At 42.3% G+C, this 18,915-nt stretch overlaps 1 protein-coding gene across 4 annotated transcripts in view; it reads left to right on the forward strand.

The window, feature by feature from the left end:
- The window catches only part of ptprea (protein tyrosine phosphatase receptor type Ea), a 63,233-nt gene extending 47,548 nt beyond the window's left edge, over positions 1 to 15,685 (forward strand). The window contains exons 4-22 of one of the 4 annotated variants that reach the window (XM_080021862.1): positions 406 to 502; positions 1,037 to 1,110; positions 2,138 to 2,182; positions 3,318 to 3,454; positions 4,893 to 4,983; positions 5,238 to 5,326; positions 5,913 to 5,949; positions 6,042 to 6,139; positions 6,787 to 6,906; positions 6,994 to 7,157; positions 7,652 to 7,787; positions 8,400 to 8,549; positions 8,838 to 8,931; positions 9,097 to 9,173; positions 9,378 to 9,512; positions 10,373 to 10,498; positions 10,848 to 10,999; positions 12,711 to 12,846; positions 13,537 to 15,685. In XM_080021862.1, coding sequence (XP_079877988.1) covers positions 406 to 502; positions 1,037 to 1,110; positions 2,138 to 2,182; positions 3,318 to 3,454; positions 4,893 to 4,983; positions 5,238 to 5,326; positions 5,913 to 5,949; positions 6,042 to 6,139; positions 6,787 to 6,906; positions 6,994 to 7,157; positions 7,652 to 7,787; positions 8,400 to 8,549; positions 8,838 to 8,931; positions 9,097 to 9,173; positions 9,378 to 9,512; positions 10,373 to 10,498; positions 10,848 to 10,999; positions 12,711 to 12,846; positions 13,537 to 13,611 — 2,033 coding nt within the window. In that variant the 3' untranslated portion in view covers positions 13,612 to 15,685. Of the gene's footprint in view, positions 1 to 405; positions 503 to 779; positions 905 to 1,036; positions 1,111 to 2,137; positions 2,183 to 3,317; positions 3,455 to 4,892; positions 4,984 to 5,237; positions 5,327 to 5,912; positions 5,950 to 6,041; positions 6,140 to 6,786; positions 6,907 to 6,993; positions 7,158 to 7,651; positions 7,788 to 8,399; positions 8,550 to 8,837; positions 8,932 to 9,096; positions 9,174 to 9,377; positions 9,513 to 10,372; positions 10,499 to 10,847; positions 11,000 to 12,710; positions 12,847 to 13,536 lie in introns of those variants that run through there. The other 3 variants (XM_080021863.1, XM_080021865.1, XM_080021864.1) reach the window with 3 other exon arrangements.
- Positions 15,686 to 18,915: the final 3,230 nt, after the last annotated feature.

Below are 18,915 nucleotides of genomic sequence, written 5' to 3' on the forward strand. Positions count from 1 at the left end.
CATTGTGCCTCCTATAACCACAGCTACCTGGCACCGCCGCTGCACTCAGAGCCTCTCATTTACTGCTCGAGTTACTGCCGCGCTCCCCCGACACTCATCTCCCGTGGACAAAACACGGACCAAGCCGGTTATTAAATCAGTGCTTGAGCCAGAGATGAACATGAGAGATGAGTGACAAGTGTAATTCAGCATCGCATTTATATACAGTATAGGAGCATGCGTGGTGAACACACATACACAGGCACATAGCAAAAAAAATTTAATGAATGATCATTTTATCAAAAGAATAATAAACGGATGTCAACAGTCGCACTCTTTGTACTTCAACTACAAAATTGAATCATTTGGTGCTGTTGACCCCTGACCTCCGACCCTGTGACCCTTCTTCTCCTGCTCGTCCCCCAGAAGACGCCAAGGCCCCGAGCCCCTACGTCCTCCCCACCGTGCTGGTGCTGTCGCTGCTGCTGCTGATCACCGTGCTGCTCGCCTGGTACTTCCTCAGGTGAAGCCCGGGGACGGCGGTTGACTGGCCCGGAGCCAGAGGGGCGGAGCAGTGGCAGAGGGGTGGAGGGGTGGCAGAGGGGGTGGGGGGTGGGGGGCGGAGCGCCGGGTGACAGCGTGCTTCCTACTTAGTCAGCGAGGCGTGCCGGCTCAGGAAGTGAAGGGGTGGGTTCCCGCACGCTGCTCTCACTGAAGGCAGAGGCAGCCGAGGCAGAGTGGCTACGGGCGGACTGAGGAACGGACAGAGAGACAGGCAGCGAGAGCGAAGGAGTGAGACAGAGACAGAGAGACAGACAACCCGCGGGAGACAAGAACAAGCCCGGTGACACGCTGGATCCTGGGAGTATTTGTGTTTTCCACGACCTCGGCTAATGAGAAAGAGCAAATTTTCAAGCTTCAAATGGTAGGACTGTGTCTAGGTCTAGTCTCGGTCTAAAATAATCCAAAGGATTTTAAATATCTGGAAGCTGGACCTGAAAAATGAAACCAATATTTCGCTTATTTTGTTCTTCTCCCCACCCCTCCCCCCTCGTAGGGTAAGAAACCAGCGAAAAGCAGTCCTGACGACGGTCGACAAGAAGGTACCGAATGGCATCCTGGAAGAACAAGGTAACACTGTGTACGCGCGGCAGAGAAAGTGATGGAATCACGGATTGTGACAGAGGCGAGAGAGAGGGAGACAGAGACAGAGAGAGAGAGAGGGAGAGAGAGAGAGAGAGAGAGAGAGAGAGAGCATGGACAAACACAGAGATTGATGAGTTGGTGACGAGAGAGAAAGAGAAACTTAAAAAAAAAAAAAACGTCTCCTGTTGATCTGCTCGGCGCAGGCTGGCCCCCGGTGCAGCTCTGCGGTTGCCTGTGACTTCCTTCAGCGAAACGCTGTTCTAGATGAAAACTGCGATGAACGGCCGTTCAAGCGTCGCCGCGTTAGTTGAGCACACACAGTCGTTTTTTTGTTTTTGTTTTTGTTTGTTTCAAATACGTTGTGGGAGTACCTTGTGGAATACATACCTGCGTGTGTGCTCCGGGGGCGTCGGTGAGGACAGAATGTTATTACAGCGTTATTAGAGTTGATCTGCTGCCAGAAGTCCTCTCCATTTCCCCGAGAGCTGCAGCGGCAGATTATTGCGGCTTAAAGGAAGCCACACATCACGAGCCGTGCCTCTAGGAAGCGTTTTATCCTCGCACGAAACAATGGAAGGCTCGGATCGCGTCCCGCCGGCCCAGGCCACTTCAGCTCCTCTGATTGGAATGGAATCCCGGGCTCGCTCGACAGGGAACCCAAAAAAAACAACTCTATAATAATAATTGTGTTTTTTTTATTTTTTTTTATTTTTTGCTCTGCTAAATGGATTTAAAAGCCGTTAACTGTGCCAGGGGTATGTGAGTGGGGCCATGCTATGAAACAGGAAGGACACACAAAAGGTTGAATGTGTTTTCACTTTTTAACGCCTTTATTTGGATTAATGAAGTGTCAAGATGTAAGATTCTTAACTATGTTGGCATCACATCACTGTATGTATGTGTGTGTGGGTGTGTGTGTGTGTGTGTGTGCCTGTGTGTGGTGCCTGTGTGTGTGTGTGTGTGCGCGCGTGTGTGGTGCCTGTGTGTGTGTGTGTGTGTGTGTGTGTTTTAGAGTTTGGATACAGCGCTGAGTCCTTATACACAGCTCCCCCTCCAGGTCAGGTATAACAGCGCGGAGGTGTCAGGCTTTTGCACTAACCCAGGAATCTTCGAGGATTCTTTCAATCTTCCTTTTTCAAAAAAAACCCAAAACGGTCTAACAAAACACACATGCGGGTGCTCTTCTTCTTTTTTTTTTTTTTTTTAAACCTACTGCACAAATTCGCCAACCGCCGACCTTTCGCCTGTTTTGATCTCCGTTCTAGTGACTGGTTATGCTTTACGACTGCCTGTGTACGTGTGCCTGGGTTTGTGTTGCGGTGCTGAAGGTGTGTGGAAGTGCTGAAGAACCGTCAGGAGGGGAAAAAGCATCTGTTCTAACCCTGGAAACAATCACCGTTCTGCTCCGTGTCTAAATCAAACCCGATCTCGAAAAACTAGAAGAACCCGCTCCGCTCCTTAACCCAGCCGTTCTCCGATTAACTTGTCTGTATTTTTCTACGCTCAACAGTACAGTATAAATGAACTCATTATAAGAGATGAAAGATGGAGATTATTGTGCTGGTGTGCAGATAGAAAATACTGTAGTCGCTACCGCTGCGTTAACTATTACTATTATACCCGATTCTGATTGGTCAACAGTGGCAATCGGCCGTCACATTTCTTTGGATGGAACCGCTGATCTTATTCATGACTGCGGATATGTCCAATTTCACATTGATCACAGTAAATGTAGGGAGAAGGTTTTTTTGTACGGCAAATAGTTTTCTATGCTATTGCAGTGATGGCTACGATGTTGTGAACCATTTTATTTAGTGGAAGCTCTTAAACTGGGCATATTAGATAGAAATCATTTCAAATAATTTCAAATTGCATTGACATTTCACTGCATATACGCATGAAAGTATGTATATGTATGTGACAAATAAACCTCTTGAATATTGAATCTTGAAAATCAATATATTTTCTTTTATTAATAAGTAGCCGTGCAATAAGCATTGACAAGATACAGCCAGCCGGTCATCAACGCAAATTAACCCCCGTTGAGAGTGATTGCGGCCCTGTGCTGATCACCCCGTCGTGGGTTATTGGGATAATGCGGTGACGACCGGCCGGCTGTACATTACCCCTTGCTTAGACCTCGATGGGGAACTGCGCCAGTGACACCCCGCCCTCTCGCCCCGCCCCCACAGAGCAGCAGACGGTGGTCCTGCTGCCCCGCTCGCCCTCCGCCTCTAAGGTCTACCTCCCCATCCCGGTGGACCACCTGGAGGAGGAGTACCGGCTCCGTTCGGCCGACGACGGCAAGCTCTTCAGGGAGGAGTACAACGTGAGTCCCCGTTTCAGCGGAAAATCTTGGTTTTTAAAATTTAATCTGGTATACAGTAGAACCTGTTATTTGGGGTTAGATTGTAGGAATAGTAATAATAATATTTTTAAAATATTATTATTATTATTATTATTAATAGTAGTAGTAGTAGTAGTATTAGTATTAGTAGTTATAATAATAATAATAATAATAATAATAAAACCTTTTATAAAATAACCTTTTATTTTTTTGGTCTTAGTATGGGTTGGTGCATTGCTTTACACGGACAGACAGACAAGTAAGATAAAAAAAAGCCTAACAATTTAAAAAACAAGCTCATGAGCCTAATATACAGAATACACTGAATGATAATTAATGAGTCTATGGAAGGGGCTTAGTTTACGCACATTTATATAATATATAATCATATGTTGGTGGAAGCGGTATAGCGCAGCAGATTCCCAGGGACAGAAATAGACCCAAGTGAACTAGAGAAGCAACTCGTCTCAACACACGTGGTTTAAAAAAAAACAAAAACCTTTTGTCTGTTTTTCCAAGAATGATTCAAGGTGCGAGTCAGTCAGAGTCGCATGCTCTGACTGAGTCAGGGACTTCTCGTACACAGCGCCGCCAATTCTCTCAAAGCGGTGCGGGCTGCGGAGAGGAAGTGCAAGTTTTTCATACAGTGGAGGTATATTTACCGCGGTCGGCCAGGGGAAGTGGCGGCGCAGAGGAATGAATGAAACGCTCTGCAGAATACAATGAACGGCAGAAATCCTGTTCTGAATCGCTTTGAAAAATGTGATCTTTTTTATTTTCATATCGGTCTCGGATAATGTCGCTTTTTTAAATCTATATTATTTTTAAATGTAAGATTTCTCTCCTAAAACTCCAGGAAGACCACGGAGAACAGGCGAGGGAATGAGGACAGGGTCGCTTCTGTCGGTCCTGTGACCGACTTTTCTCAGCGATAAGAAGCTTCTCTTTTCTAGCAACCGCAAATATGGACACAATGGGAGTTCATCCAGATTACAAAATTCTATTTTGCAGTCATGTTTTCGGTCTCACAATTTTGGGAGCAATTTTGGGGCCGTATGCAGGCCTTTCCTCAAGACACTTAGTCGTCTATTCTTTAAACCTTCCCATCCGCGAACAATCAGTTTCGGATGGCGACGACTTTGGCACGGCTCGTCCCCCCAGGAAGGAATAACCGACCGTCGGATCGATCAAAGTCTGTAGTTTATGTCGACGCGTCCGTTTAGCCCTAAATACCTCAGAGCGATGATGTCAAAAGCGGAGGGATGCCCAAACTGAGCCAGGAAATTCGGGGGTTGGCCAATAGCATTTCACTGTTCAATCAACCCTTAGGGTCCTTCTGAAGAAAGAGAACAACAGCAATAAATAAAATATTAAAAAACAGGGTTTTTGTGCGGCTCCTAACCGCTTGGTTGTGTTGCAGTCGTTGCCAGGGGGCTCGGTCCAGGGAACCTGCGAGGAGGCCAATAAGGAGGACAACAAAGAGAAAAACAGATACCCCAACATCCTTCCATGTGAGTGGACCGCACTGGTCGAGACCTACATTCACTTTCAGGTCACGTACTATTTGCACAACTTTTTTATCCGCTGTTCTCCACTCTCTGTGACTCCCCGGCCCCCGTGCCTCAAATGAAATAATAATCTGACCACCGACTAACATCCCTTTCAGTTCAAGTTCATTGACAATGAAGCAGCGAAACACTTCCCTGCAGTCGGTGCTAGATCCTCATTGTATATCCTCCTTTTTGGATGTTTTCTTGCCTGTCAGATGACCATTCCAGAGTGGTGTTGACTCAGGATGGGATGGGACCGGATGGGAAACCCTGTTCAGACTATGTCAACGCTTCTTACATCGACGTAAGTTGCGATTACCGCGCCGGCTTCTTAGTTTTTGTTGGATTGTTTTTTTTTTTGTTTTGTGTTTTCAAAGTTGCGCTATGGCATTAATCAGAAGGTATGACCCAACCTCCTCTACTGTATAAACCTCCTCATAATCTAGTTTATTCCACCAGGTACATTTTATATACATATATATATATATATATATATATATATATATATATATATATATATATACAATTAGCACGCTAAAACAGTCTGGAAAAGTAAAAATACCAAAAAAAAAAAAAAAAAACGTTTTTATATATTATTACATTAAAATTATCATAAAATAAAAATAGCCAAATATACAGAAATACTCAAAAATACAGAACAGAAATAGCATAAAATATACATAATATGCAGTAAGTAATAATAATATGAGTGCATAATATATGATATGTGATTCTATGCACAGGATAAATTATTGGTATAGGTATTATTGAGATAGCTGTCATCACTCTCCAGTGCATTATACTAAAGAGCTGTCGTGATTGGTTGATTATTAGTGCATTCGGTGATTTTCAGATCATAACATAATTTCTCGTTGTTTCTTTTACTACAGGGTTACACAGAAAAGAACAAATTCATCGCAGCACAAGGTAAAGCGTCAGGTCATGTCTCCTCGGGAATGGAAGGTCAGTCGTGTAACGTAGCGGCGTTTCATCCTTCTTGCCTCCCGTTTGTCCCTCAGGTCCCAAAGAGGACACCATGGCGGACTTCTGGAGGATGATCTGGGAGCAGAAGGTAGCCACCGTGGTCATGCTGACCAACCTGAAGGAAAGAAAAGAAGTAAGTTGTTGGTTTTGACTCTTTTGAGCATTTCCTTTTGGATGGTTTGAATTCAGTTCTCAGGCAAACTGCGACTTTTCCCCCTGGAAAAAAAAAAAAAAGAAAAAAAGAAAAGAGTCATCGTGCCACGGTTTTTGCCTTTTTCCGCTTCAGCCCCCGCCGTCCTCTCTCTTGCCCCGGACGGGGGTCACGGTGGAAAAGAGCGGAGGGGCGGTGAGCGAGTCGGAGCACTTAAAAGAGACAAAAGAAAGAGAGCGAAGATTAATAATAAGAACAGGCACACCGTCAAAACGGCGGCTGCACAATGGGGATTTTCCGAGCGCCCTAAGGCGGTAACATATTTAGCCTGCGAGCTCCCATTCACAGCTTTCATCACTCCCACCCAGGCTAATGTAGAGCGACTGACGGAAAAAAAAAAAAAAAAAAACGAAAAAAGGAAGACTTTAATATTCACAGGCTGGGATTTCATCGCCTTCATGGCTTCGGAGAAGCGGCCCGTTTAAGTGGCTTCATCTACTTGAAAGGGGAGTTCTTGAAATGACTCCGGAAGCTCAGATTACCCTTATTGAACGGTGCGTTCCGTCCACTTTTTTCATGTTATTTTCTTTTATTGCATTCAGTCACGACTTTCCTCCTCCTTCTCCCAGGACAAGTGTTCGCAGTATTGGCCAGACCAGGGCTGCTGGACCTACGGGAACGTCAGGGTGGCCGTGGAGGACTTCACCGTCCTGGTGGACTACACCATACGCAAGTTCTGCGTCCAATATGTAAGCCTGCGAGCGTCAGCATCAACGTTGTCATATTGCGCGTGGCGAAACGCCTCCTCGTCGTTGATCTGGCCTCCAACTTTGCAGCAGGCCAACGACGCCTCCAAGGCTCCCCGGCCGGTCACCCAGCTCCACTTCACCAGCTGGCCCGACTTCGGCGTCCCCTTCTCCCCCATCGGCATGCTCAAGTTCCTCAAGAAGGTCAAGGCGGTCAATCCGGCCTTCGCTGGGCCCATCGTGGTGCACTGCAGGTGGGTCGCGGGAATGCCAGGCCGCTGTTCAATACATTCTAGCTGTTAAGGGTTAGGTAAGGTGTAATGTGCACCCTGCCCACATCATCATTATCGCAAAATAACCCACAACCCATACGCGTCCAGATCATCACCGGGACACTCACACAGAAATGGTTGGAGGTCAGCGGCGATCATTCACCAACTATCGACCAATCAGAACGGAGTACTCCGCAGGGCCGTGCCATAATAACCAGCACTGTTCTGAGATTAGACGCTTTGAAGGAAATGATTTTTGATCCCTTCGTCTCCCTGGGAAACAGATGTAAAATGTCTCGGTGCAAAATCCCCTCTGTTTCCATGGAGGCAAACATGTTTACCAGACGTATTGAGGAGTTGAGTGTGGTATTCCCCCTCTCCTCCAGCCTGTTGAGGCTCTGGTCGGCATTAGTCCTAATCCCTCCGGGGGCTTTTTGTTCCTCTTTTGTTCTTCCTGCGGTTTGGATCGCTCTCAGCGCTGGCGTGGGGAGGACGGGAACCTTCATCGTCATCGACGGCATGATAGACATGATGCACGCCGAGCAGAAGGTCGATGTGTTTGGCTTCGTCTCCAGGATCCGGGAGCAGCGCTCGCAGCTGGTCCAGACGGATGTGAGTCGGCCGTCGTTCAGTTCTTCTTCACACTTAATGCAAAGCAGTATTTCTCCACTTTCTTTTTTCCGTTTTCTGGGAGTGTTTTTGTGTGTGTGTGTGTGTGTGTGTGTGTGTGTGTGTGTGTGCGTGCGTGTGTAAGTTTATGTGTGTGACGGTGTTTATGGATGTGTGCATGCTTGTGCTTGTTCGATTTATGATTATTATTATTTTATTTTTTTATATATTCCATTATAATATGGTATAGTATATATTATTAGATATTAATTGACTTCAATTTATTGACTATATATTATTATTATTTTATTAGAATAATTTATTACGATATCATATCAGTATGTTGTTGTTATTATTATTGTTATTATTATTTTTTTTGTTATTATTTTTTATTTTATTTTATGTGTGTGTGTATGTGTATAAGTGTTTGTTGTATAGTGTATATTTTTGATGTTTGGGGTCTTTGTGTTTGTGTACACTCTTTAACACCTCTAATGTGTGTGTGTGTGTGTGTGTGTGTGTGTGTGTGTGTGTGCATGGGTGCATGCGTGCGTGTGCATGCGTGCATGTGCGTGTGTACCTGTGTGTGTATATCCTGACCCCCCCCCCCCCCAGATGCAGTACTCTTTCATCTACCAGGCTCTGCTGGAGTACTTCCTGTACGGGGACACAGAGCTGGACGTGTCGTCGCTGGAAGGACACCTGCACAAGCTGCACAACACCTCTGCACCGCTGGACCGGCTGGGCCTGGAGGACGAGTTCAGAGTGGGTGCAGTGAGGGCCGGCCCCGTAGCATAAGCGGCCTAATGCGGCTGTTTAGGGCCACAACCGCTACGGGGGTGTGCTGCGCTCCCCCACCCCCCATTTTTAATTGATATTAAGGCTTGCAAACAATTGAAGTTTAATGAACATACCGCTCCGAGCTCTCATCAGAATCACAATTTGTTTATTCCGCCGATGTACATTTTCATGTTGAACAATGACAACAATTCAACAATGTTTTTTTGTTTTTGTTTTTTTTGTTTTTGTTTTTTCTCTTTCTTTCCCGAACAGAAACTGACCAACATGCGGATCATGAAGGAGAACATGAGAACGGGGAACCTCCCGGCCAACATGAAGAAGAACAGAGTTCTGCAGATCATACCATGTAAGGGAAGAAAGAGATGTAGAGACATGTAAATACGTCCAGTCTACTGTCCTCTGGAGATAAAGCGTTGTGTAAATAGCTTTGTATTTATCAGATCCTCTGTTCAAACCACTTACGAGCCGCTCTGTTCTGCCCTGAATGGCCGCGTTGGCCGTGCATTTCCAGACGACTTCAACAGGGTCATCCTCTCCATGAGACGGGGGCAGGAGTTCACAGATTACATCAACGCGTCCTTCATAGACGTAAGCGCTGTCACCTTTTACGACCTCGAATGGCTCGCTATCTTACGTTTTTTGTTGTTTTTTTACGGCCGCTTTTGCTCAAGGGAACGTTAAAACTCCCGGGCTCAAACGGTCCTGTACCTTTAATAGAATGTAAATAGAATGTAAATAGAATGTAAAAGCGGTGCTTTTTTTTTTTTTTGGCTTGCGTTTTTTTTTGCCCAGGGCTACAGGCAGAAGGACTACTTCATCGCCACCCAGGGCGCGCTGTCGCACACCGTGGAGGACTTCTGGAGGATGGTGTGGGAGTGGAAATGCCACTCCATTGTAATGCTCACTGAGCTCCAGGAGAGGGAGCAGGTCAGCACAGCCGCACAGTGATAGTGATCGTCAATAATGAGGTTACCCCTCGAACCCCTGGAACGCTTACCAACCGAACCCATAACCCTAGCCCTAACCCTGCAGCCGCTAACTGTCTCATTCTGAGTAGAGTGTTATTTTTTTAGAATTATTAATTACAATATTACAATATATGTTATTATTATTTTTTTGTTGTTATTATTATTTATGTATTTATTTATTTTATTTTATGTGTGTGTGTGTGTGTGTGTATGTGTGTTAGTGTCTATATTTTTGATGTTTGGGGTCTGTATTTGTGTCCACCCTTTAACGACTCTAATGTGTGTGTGTGTGTGTGTGTGTGTGTGTGTGTGTGTGTGTGTGTGTGTGTGTGTGTGTGTGTGTGTGTGTGTGTGTGTGTGTGTGTGTGTGTGTGTGTGTGTGTGTGTGTGTGTGTGTGTGTAACCTTAGATATACCCCTAAACCCAAAAGCCTAACCCTCGCCCATAAACTTGACAATTTCGACCTAATACCTAAAGTTAACCACTTCCAACCTCACACCTGAACATAACCGTCTCCAACCTAATACCAAAGAAAATTTCCCCACTGGGAGTCGATGATGATTTCCAGTCTGAATCATCCACATTTCCATTATACAAAAAAAGATCCACCAAAAGGAAGCTGCTTCGAAATGAACACGCGGGGCCGAGGGCCTTCACCGTCTGTCGTGATCGCAAACCCGTGGAGAACATGGACGTCGGGCAACGACTTGACGCGTCGAAGGCGACACATCTTACGCGACGGTGTCGAGCCGTATCGCACAGGGAGAGTCGGTACTCACCTTCTTGTCTGACAGCTTTGATCACCCGCGTGGGTTGCAGGACAAGTGCTTCCAGTACTGGCCCTCGGAGGACTCGGTCACCTATGGAGACTACTCAGTGGAGCTGAAGGCCGACACCGTGTGTGACACCTTCAGTCTGAGAGACTTGGTACTTACCTTCGGCCCGGTAAGTAAAATTCGACCTCCGACCGCCAGTACGCAAAGTTGCGTCTTCATAGGAACTTTTCTGATTAGATTATATTTGTTTAGATTCAACTAATTGTCATTGCACAGAGTACAAGCACTGAGGCAACGAAATGCATTCCTCTGCATTTCACCATCCTTGTAACTGAGGTATCTCGGAGCAGCGGGCTGCCATGTAGCGGCGCCCGGGGAGCAGTTAGGGGGATAAGTGTCTTGCTCAAGGACACATCAGCACGCTACCAGGAGGAGCCGGGGATCGAACCGGCAATCTTCCTTGTGTGCGTCTTCTACCGCTGATGGTGGATTTTTGATAATGCCATTTACCCTCCCAGGAGAAGCAGACAAGGCTGATCAGGCACTTTCACTTCCACGGGTGGCCGGAGATCGGCATCCCGGCCGAGGGCAAGGGGATGATCGACATCATCGCCTCGGTGCAAAGGCAGCAGCAGCAGTCTGGCAACCATCCCATCGTAGTGCACTGCAGGTGATTTCATGCGAGAACTAAGTCATTTTTGCACGTTTTTGGAGACGGGTCTCTGGGTCTATGGAAGGCACCCAGGGTTTTCATTTGAATTCACCAGGCATTCCCTCGCCGTGAATAATTTTTTTATTACTACTATGGAACGCCATTTGAGTCAATATTAAAGAAATTAATAAATAAATAAATAAATAAATACATAAATAAAAAAATGTCTATGAAATATATCCTAAAGTAAATAAATGAGGCAATAAATATATAAATAAATGTAAATATAAATATATAAATGAGTAAATATTGTTAGATAAATTTAAAAAAAGTATTTATTTATTTATTTATTTATTTATTTATTTATTTATTTATTTATTTATTTATTTATTTTTTTTTTTTTTATTTTCGAAAGGATGTTTTTCAAATGACAATTTTTATTCATTTCAGGGGACTTTTATTTCATAATTCCACATGTATTTATTTCAGGGGACTTTTATTTAATAACGCCACATTTCCAATCCCATACACCTCCTGCACCTGTCTACTGCTTGGAGAGAAAGAAGGGCCTCTCCCCCGAGCTGTGGATCCAGTGGAGCTGGGCCGGCCCATGCACTGTGCTGGAACAGCTGTTGGACGTGGTGTACAGGGTGCGGCTGGTTAGGCCGAACTGGGTGGTGGCCCTCCACGGTCACCGGCTCGCTCCCTGCCCCGTCTCTCTGCGCTTGCGCTCGGAATCTGTGAGATAGCCACGCCCCATTCACGTAGAAATGTAGTATTATGAAATAAAAGTGCCCTGAAATAAGTAAATGTGGCATTATCAAATAAAGTCCCCTTAAATGAATAACAATTGTCTTTTATAAAAAAAGGCTATTAATACTAGAATTAAAAACCGTCCTTTAAAAAAAAACTAAAAATGTATTTATATATTTATTGCCAAATGTATTCATTTCATCGCCAAATTATTTAATTCATGCATTTGTTTATTTATTATTGGCTCAAATGGCATGACGTTACCTGTGCATTCTTTAAAAGTAACAGGAAGACGGGTCTCTTTGAGGGGTGAACACGGGTTTTAACCCTCTGTCATTTGTATGAACACACATTCATACAAATCTGCAGTGGAATGTCTTTGCGACGCACGGAGGCGCTCGCGCAGGCGACCGCCGGGGGCGGCGCCACAATCGCGATTCTGGGTTCTATAATTATATAATAGTATTAATTGTCTGTGTTGTAGTAAATATACATTTAAATCATTCTAAATGACACTTACCTTAACTTACCTTTTTAGGAGCCACCAGGCAATGTTACCGCTTCCATTCCCACATACTTCCATTCTTTTTTGTAGTGGAATAAACAAAATATTTCATACAATTGTTTATGTTACTCACTGTTTTCCTGCTGGTATTTTCTAAATGGTTATTAAGGTTTTTACATTTGTCTCTATAAGGGGCCACACAATGTTTCAACAAGAAAAGACCCTAACCTTACCTTATTGAATCTTGCACTTTATCCTAACTTATCCTGCCTTACCTGACAGTACGTTATCTCATCTCACCTTATCTTACATTACAATGTCTTACCTCATCTTATCTTATCTTATCTTACCTCATCTTATCTTATCTTATCTTATCTTATCTTATCTTATCTTATCTTATCTTATCTTATCTTATCTTATCTTATCTCATCTCATCTCATCTTATCTTATCTTATCATATCTGTGCCGTAGTGCTGGGGCGGGGCGGACCGGTACGTTCATTGCACTGAGCAACATCCTGGAGCGCGTCAAGGCCGAGGGGCTGCTGGACGTCTTCCAGACCGTCAAGAGTTTACGCATGCAGAGGCCTCATATGGTCCAAACCGTGGTAGGTTTCTGTTGTTTCAATTTATTTCACATAGCATGAGTTATAGTTTATCGAGGTTTTCAGTTTTTAACACAATGCAAACATGCAAAGTTCAATGAAGAAATAAGAGAGAAATGGCAAAATCCACCTTTTTTTTTTACCACGCCAAAATGGGTCTTTGGAAGAAAAATTGATCTCTAGAAATTCACAAACCTTTTTATATCAATTAAATACTATACTTTAAAAAAAGATGTAAATATATATATAATAAAATAAATATTATATTTTAATAAGTGAGACGAAAAGTGTATATAAAATTAATACAAAATATTATTTTCTTCGGGCAATGCAAGATTTTATGCCAGAATTTGTCAAATCAAACCCATATGATGAACCCTTTCTACAGGCTTTCTCTGCTTGTTTCTACTGAAGTTATAAGTTATTTTTATTTTTTAAATTATTTTACTTTAATTAAATTGTATTTATTTGTTTGTTTGTTTATTTATTTATCTGCTTATTTATCTATTTTTTATTTAATTAAAACATTTTTAATAAAAAATAAATTAAAAAATACAAACATAAGTTATAAGTTGTTATTAGTTCTAAACAAAATGTGTTATGTCCTGTGAAAACCGCGACTTCAGATGCACATTTTTGCGTTGCACTTATTTTTTTGTTCCATTTTGTTGCTCTTCTCTTTTCCTCTGGCAGGAGCAGTATGACTTCTGCTACAGGGTGGTACAAGACTTTGTCGACATTTTCTCAGACTATGCCAATTTCAAATGAGACTTGCCTTAAGCACACGCTGTTTCTGTTGTTTTTTTCCAGTGCCTGTATGTTTCCTTAACTCACTCAGATGATCTTCTATTTTGCTATGCACTCGTCCTGTTTCCATGAACTAAAACTCCCTCCATAAAAAGAAAAAAGTCATAATATTAATGTATATTTCACAACTTGTATATTAATTATTTTATCCAGGCGTGCGTCTCCATTTTTTATTTTGACAATATGGTGTTTGACACCGTTCCTGTTTTTTAAGTTAAGATTCAATGTAATATCTGAGTGTTATTTTTGGACTGAATAATCTGTAGCTATTGTAAATGTATTTATGTAACCGTGGGGTGACCGTCCATTCACGCGGGAATGTTTAATGAGATATATATCTTTTTTTATTATTATTATTATTATTATTATTTATGGAAATGTGCATTCTGACATTTATGGACGACTTCGGAAAAATTGGAGGATGATTCAGAAACCCTTTATTGTTGTTGTTTTTTCTCTCCAGTTAGATGCTCATGTTTATGCGTGACACTCAGAACAGCGTCGGAAACTCTGATTTCAGGAGGAGGAAGCTACAGAATATGCAGTGAACGCTCTAAACACAGATTCAGGTGGATATTACTGCACAGAGGCGGCGCTCGTGACTTTCCCACTCTCTGCCTTTTTGACTCCAGAGTGAAGACAGAAAGTATTTTGCTAAAACGGCTGCACATTTAAAAAGCACACGTAATTCAACCTTTTTGCCAAGAAACTAGAATATTTAAGAATCTGTTTTAGATTCATATTAGTATTATTAGTATCATTATTATTATTATTATTATTATTATTATTATTATTATTTGTGTCGCCACGTGGAGGTTTTAACAAACCTATTGTCAATGTGTGAACATATCAAATCATTTAAAATCTATATCGTTTCCTAAAATATACTTAATACACAGTTCTTTGTCAGTAAGTAAAGAATGGTATTCATTCGCATTTAATGGCGAGTATCCCATAATAGACAACGCGAGCGTTGCTACAATGGAAAAATATGAGTTTCAACAAAATGAATTGTTTGTTTTATCAGTTTGATTTTCTGTAAAATGAAAAAACAAACAAGTCAATTCCAGTGGCGTGAGAAAGTATTTGCCCGCTTCGCTGCTATTATTGTACTATCATACGCCTCTGTGTTTGTCACGTTGAATGGCTTCAGCTCTGTAGAAAAATGTGGAACCGGAGTGAACACAAAACCATATTGTTTTTTTAACTTTAATTTCATTTATTTCATGTAATTAATTCTAACTGCATTTCATGTGAGGAAGCCATCAAATACCGATAACTTTTTTCACATTTTGTGTTTGGTCACTTATCTACATTAAATAAAATCAGATCAAATCAAATAGTCGAAATCAAATGATATATATTTTTAAATAATTGAAATTATGATATATACATGTATTTACAATTTGTCTAAAGATCTGGAACAATTCAATCAATGTCACAAATGTGCAATAATAGAGGTGACCAGAAGGGGGCAAATACTTGCACGGCACTATATAAAACCAGAAGCACTGTTTCTCATAACATAAGAAAAAATGAAAATACTCATGTACACACATTTTATTGGCAAGTTTAGACAGCCCAGGAGTATTCTATACATATATATATATATAATATATGTATATATATATTTAGCTTTTCTGTGAAACCAGCCTGAACCCGGGTTCAAGCGTTGGAATGGCCGCTATGTGCCCCAGGTCTCCTCCATTCCTACTTCCTGCAGATACAGAATGTAAATACAGCAGCAACACGGTCAACGTCCCAGAAACAGGAACAAAAACCCCAGTTTTTTTTTTTGTTTGTTTTGTTTTTGTTTGTTCCCTATCCATGTGAGGTACTGCGCAAAAAAAAAACAACGTGGGTAAAGCAGTCTTTTTTTTTTTTTTTTTAAGGACCAGAGAGATGTGAGGTCAGAGGTCTAAGGTTTGTTTTTGCTTTCTGTGTCGAGCCGTCTGTCTCTTCTTTTTTATTTTATTTTTTTTCAAACTCAGTGTCCTTTAAATGCAGATTGCAATATTAAATTCATTCAAAAATAGTGTTGTGGGTCTGCATTTTTCTTGAGCGCAAATTGAAGATTTGGCCTTCATAATATATTCTGTTAAAAATCTTAATGAAGGATGCTGACATATTCACTTCCCCATATAGAAAGTCTGCCAATACGGGAGACACTGTAATCTAATTAGAAATGACTTATTGATTGATTATTATTATTATTATTATTATTATTATTATTATAGTTATTATTATTGTTGTTGTTATTATTATTATTTGTATTATTGTTGTTGTTATTATTATTGTTGTTGTTGTTATTATTATTTTATTATTGTTGTTATTATTATTGTTGTTGTTGTTGTTATTATTATAATTATATATTCATTATTATTATTATTATTATTATTATTATTATTATTATTATTAGGGGTCCAGCCCTTCTGTAAATTGGAAAATATCCCAAATTGATAGGTTTAAGTAGGTTTCTCTTAAAACAAATGAGCATTAAGCAGGAACACATTGTGATGTGAAAGTTAGTTCAACATTCACCTTAAACTGCTGTCAAGTTCATGACAAAATAACAATAATGACAACAGACAAAATTTCACCTCCACGCCTTGAGGTCAACAAATCCAGTTCTCTCTATTTCAAACTAGCTACAAAAAAAATTATATCATTTGATAGATATATTTTGACAGTTCAAACTATTTGGCGGGGGGGGTATTTTAGTAAAAGAAGTATAATAAGTCAACTCCATCATATGTGAATTGTGGATCCTTATTGAGGACAGTTAGGAAAGTATATATCTTTTTTTTTTCTTGTTTATTTAATTTTATTTATGTTTATTGTACAGTATCTATCTCTCTGTATGTATGTATGTATGTATGTATGTATGTATGTATGTATGTATGTATGTATGTATGTATGTATGTATGTATGTATGTATGTATGTATCTATCTATCTATCTATCTATCTATCTATCTATCTATCTATCTATCTATCTATCTATCTATCTATCTATCTATCTATCTATCTATCTATCTATCTATCTATCTATCTATCTATCTATCTATCTATCTATCTATCTATCTATCTATCTATCTATCTATCTATCTATCTATCTGTCTGTCTGTCTGTCTGTCTGTCTGTCTGGAATCTATCTATCTACAGTATATCTATTTGTCTGTCTGTCTGTCTGTCTGTCTATCTGTCTGTCCATCCGTCCGTCTGTCCGTCCGTCCATCTGTCTCTGTCTATCTACAGTAAAAGCACCAATGCCTTGACATAAAATGAGCGGTGCAGTGGTGCGCACAGAGCGGTTTAGGGGACACGGGTGAAGATCCAGACGTTGCCGTCGCCGCCATTGTTCCATGGATGAGATGAGATCGGCGGAGACACCCCCGTGCGCTCAGACTCCGCGACCCAAGCTTGAGTTTTCAACGCCAGGTCGGTTCTCTGAAGCCGGCACCCGGAGGGCGCGGTCCGAAAGCGCCCGGAGACCCGGGTCAAGTCCAGACTTTTATATAGAGTCAAATAATTGGAGGAGACCGACCGCCCTCATGAAGTCTCGGTGTGTGGCACAGGGAGGCACGCCGCGGGTGGTACCCCGAGTCCGCCTTTAAGATTGTCCCTTGGGGATTTTCTGGGAGAAGACACGTGTCGCCTTACATGACGGGTTCAAGTCCTGATTTTTCCATCCACGTCCTGTTCGTTGAATCCAATGATGAGAAGATGAGCCTTGGTGCTGGGGGTTGGATGCTGAGACAGAACCCCAACGCTAGATCTAAAAGTGCCCGGAGACCACAGCCGGGGGTGGAGGAGGCCTTGGGGCGTGACGGCCCATAGGCTGAATTTCAATGCTGCTGTCGCGGGTTCAAGTCCCTGTTCCTCCCATCAAATAATTGCGCATGGCGCACCAATGTCGCGACGGCGTTGTCATCACGCACCCTGAACGACGCCGGCCAGGCAGCATGTTGGACCCCCTCGTCTGAGACTTTGCAACTGCCCGAAGTTCGTAATATTGATGTAGCCGAGTCCTACCCAGAGCTTGTGTGTGGAATTCTACGGCTTTCCCAGTGTTTTCTCTGACCTATGTAACTGCTTGGGCTGGCCAGTAGAGGGCAGTGCATCTCAGGATACATACAACTGAGCGATGCTCTAGCCCATGGTGTTAGTCTGCAGAGAACATCATGATGTTCTATGATGAGCCATAATAACATGTAGATGAGCAAAGTCATAAAAATGCATTATATTTTGTGCACTATATTCCACAGCTATTTGGCTGTCTCCACCCAGCTTATTTTCTGGTAGACCAACATCGCTGAATATATTTTCATGGTTTGTATATTGGAGGCAAGAGGTGGTAAATACCAGTAGTGTAAAGCAACAAAGTAAAGTACATTTAATATCATACAACTACTTTTGATACTTTAATATCGGCTACTCTAACACTTTGTTTAGTAAGATATCTGTACTTTTACTCAGGTGCGGCGCTCCGCTCCTTTTTCCACCACTGGTACATCTAGTCTTCCTTGGAGCGCTCGGAGCAGCCGAGCCACGGTTCCCTTTAGAACCTTCTATTGTTGAATTTATGTATTTAAGGTTTTTTGTTTTTTTTCCACCCCATACAAATCAGCAAAGGTCATCACGCTGACCCCCGAAACGGTCTTGAGTTTCACATCCCACAGTGGACCGAAATACCCTCGCATGGAAACAGGAAGACGTCTTGTTGAGAGTAAAAACATTGCTTCATGTCGTCCATCACTATATCAACGGCGCGGAAACGAAAGCTTTGTATAGACACAAAATCTTACATCCAACATTTTATTTTAGTTTTATTTTACTTACTTCCGCTGAGACTCTCGGGGAAGACCGACAAAACGACTCTTTGTTGACGGCTTCCACTTCCCCTTCGGACGCGTTGCCGTGGTTACGGCGCTCGAGGAGTCAGCGGGGGCCGTAGGGGACACGAGAGAGGTCGCCGCGAAGGGGAAGGGATCGTATGAATTATGGATTCACCCCAAAAAAACGACGTTTCTATTTGGGCTGACCTCTCACCCGCGCTGCTCTGCGGGGTCTTCGCCTCCGCTCCGCCGCTCCGTATTCGCAGGGTGGAAAAAATGCATGAATGTAGCGGCAAATTACCATGTCCCCAAAGGAATAAAGGGCCATAAAACCCCAATTCTAAATAACATACATTGACTCATTATCGCGACCGCATTTCTCTCCTCAAGATCTATTTACTGCCTCTCAGGCGTGCGGGGTCGACCCAT

Source organism: Zeus faber, assembly GCF_960531495.2.
Source record: "Zeus faber genome assembly, chromosome: 20".
NCBI classification, from domain to species: domain Eukaryota; kingdom Metazoa; phylum Chordata; class Actinopteri; order Zeiformes; family Zeidae; genus Zeus; species Zeus faber.